This window comes from Gekko japonicus, unplaced genomic scaffold (genome assembly GCF_001447785.1).
Source record: "Gekko japonicus isolate JY-2015 unplaced genomic scaffold, Gekko_japonicus_V1.1 scaffold3618, whole genome shotgun sequence".
NCBI lineage: Eukaryota > Metazoa > Chordata > Lepidosauria > Squamata > Gekkonidae > Gekko > Gekko japonicus.
This window is the reverse complement of record NW_015169892.1, coordinates 80,295-82,235: the sequence shown is the minus strand read 5'-3', so window position 1 is coordinate 82,235 and position 1,941 is coordinate 80,295. Positions and strand designations below refer to the sequence as shown.

At 47.9% G+C, this 1,941-nt stretch overlaps 1 protein-coding gene across 1 annotated transcript in view; it reads right to left on the bottom strand.

The window, feature by feature from the left end:
* Positions 1-1,941, bottom strand: part of OSBPL5 (oxysterol binding protein like 5) — a gene marked incomplete at its 5' end in the record, with an annotated part of 92,410 nt that overhangs the window by 27,253 nt on the left and 63,216 nt on the right. The window contains 1 exon segment of the mRNA XM_015417479.1: positions 993-1,091. Within this exon segment, the coding sequence (XP_015272965.1) occupies positions 993-1,091 (99 nt within the window).

The following is a 1,941-nucleotide window of genomic DNA, read 5'->3' as shown; positions in this document are numbered from 1 at the left end:
GAGCGGCTTACAAACTCCTTTCCCTTCCCCTCCCCACAACAGACACCCTGTGAGCAATGTTCCCTCTAAACTGTGGAGACTTTTGAGCAAAAATTCTACTTGGTGAGCAACTGGCATTAAAGTTGTGAGTGAGCAATTTGGCTACTGCATAAATTAGTTTGCTCCGGAGCCATCCTTCCTGAGCGAAGACAAGAATGTTTGAGCCGGAGGCAAGAACACTGTGAGCTAGCTCACACTAACTCAGCTTACAGGGAACACTGCTAATCACTACAGGACACTAGAGACTGGATTTATACCCCACCCTTCACTACCCAAAGGTGTCTCAGAGCGGCTTACAAACTCCTTTCCCTTCCCCTCCCCACAACAGACACCTTGTGAGGTAGGTGGGGCTGAGAGAGCTCTGACAGAAACTGCTCTTTTCCAAAAACAGCTGTGCCAGAGTTATGGCTTGCCCAAGGTCATCCAGCCAGGTGCAAGTGGAGAAGTGGGACCCGGTTCTCCCAGATTAGAGTTCGTGCACTTAACCACTACACCAAAGAGGATGAGATGGGGAGGCAGAAAAAGAAAGTGACCGGCATAGAGGAGGGAGAGGAAGCAAAGGTGGGAGGAATGGGATAGCCACTCCCGCAAGTCTCTTGCGGGTCGCCACTTGTTTTAATATAATCAGATCCTCGTGCAGCATTTATGCATTATTTTTTGATTGATCCTAGAATCTGTATGAAGATTTGTACTTGTATAGGCAAGGATGCCCCAAGGTGGAGGTGCGTGTGGTGCAGTGGGCAATCGCTACTAACTCCGCCCATCGTGGGTCACCATTTTTCATCTGGATCTGGTTTATTTAAAAAAGGAAATCCTGAAGTCTGCCCATGTAAGTTGTGACTCGACAGGGAGTCCTGTGTTTGCTCTTGAATGGCGTTGAGAGACCAGAACCCCACCCCACCCATACACAAAAAGAAATGAAACCTCTCCACCAAACTCCTGCAGTGTCTCACCTTTGCAGTGGGCATATGGCATAGTAATAACATACTCCTCTCCGCTGCTTAGAAACGTAAGCTTAGCTTGCCCATCCAATAGCGCTGAAAGTGAATTACCTGCAAAGATACAGAAGTGCCAGTGAATGTTTATGGCATGCTCTTAAATATATACTAGACCTCACAGACATGCTCCTGGCTAAAGGAAGAGCCTCTAGAACCCAGGACTGTCTGTCAATCATGCAAACGGGGAGGGGAAATGCTGTTCTTGAAAACCTTATCTACACAACAACAAGCAACTTATTCTGTCTCTGCTGCACGCAAATGCTATATGGCTGAGAAGCCCCTCACAATCAGCAACAAGATGCACGTTCAGCCTCTGTGTCTGCAGAGAAGATGGAACTTTGATGCAGGAGAAAGACAAAAAAAGATTTCCTCAAGCTGAGATGGCTTATTTGCAACTGCAGACCACCTACAAAAAACATGGCCCATAGATTCGAAGTAGTTTTTGCCCATGGAATGACCTCTAGGGAATGTCTGGGTTCCCCCCCCCCTGCAAGGAGGGGTACTTGATTGATTCAGCCACAGTTTAGACTGAGCACAAAACAAGAGGGATCACAGGAATCCAACAGGAAAATCACACAAGCAACCCTGTGGTATGAACACTATTAAGAAGATTTATATAACGTTTTAGTAAAGGTAAAGGTTCCCTTGCTCGAAAGCCAGTCGAGTCCGACTCTAGGGTTGCGGTGCTCATCTCCGTTTCAAAGCCGAAGAGCCAGCGCTGTCCGAAGACGTTTCCGTGGTCATGTGGCCGGCATGACTAAACACCAAGGTGCACGGAACGCTGTTACCTTCCCACCGAAGTGGTCCCTATTGATCTACTTGCAATTTCTTGCTTTCGAACTGCTACGTTGGCAGGAGCTGGAACTAGAGATGGGAGCTCACTCCATCATGCGGCACACTCGGG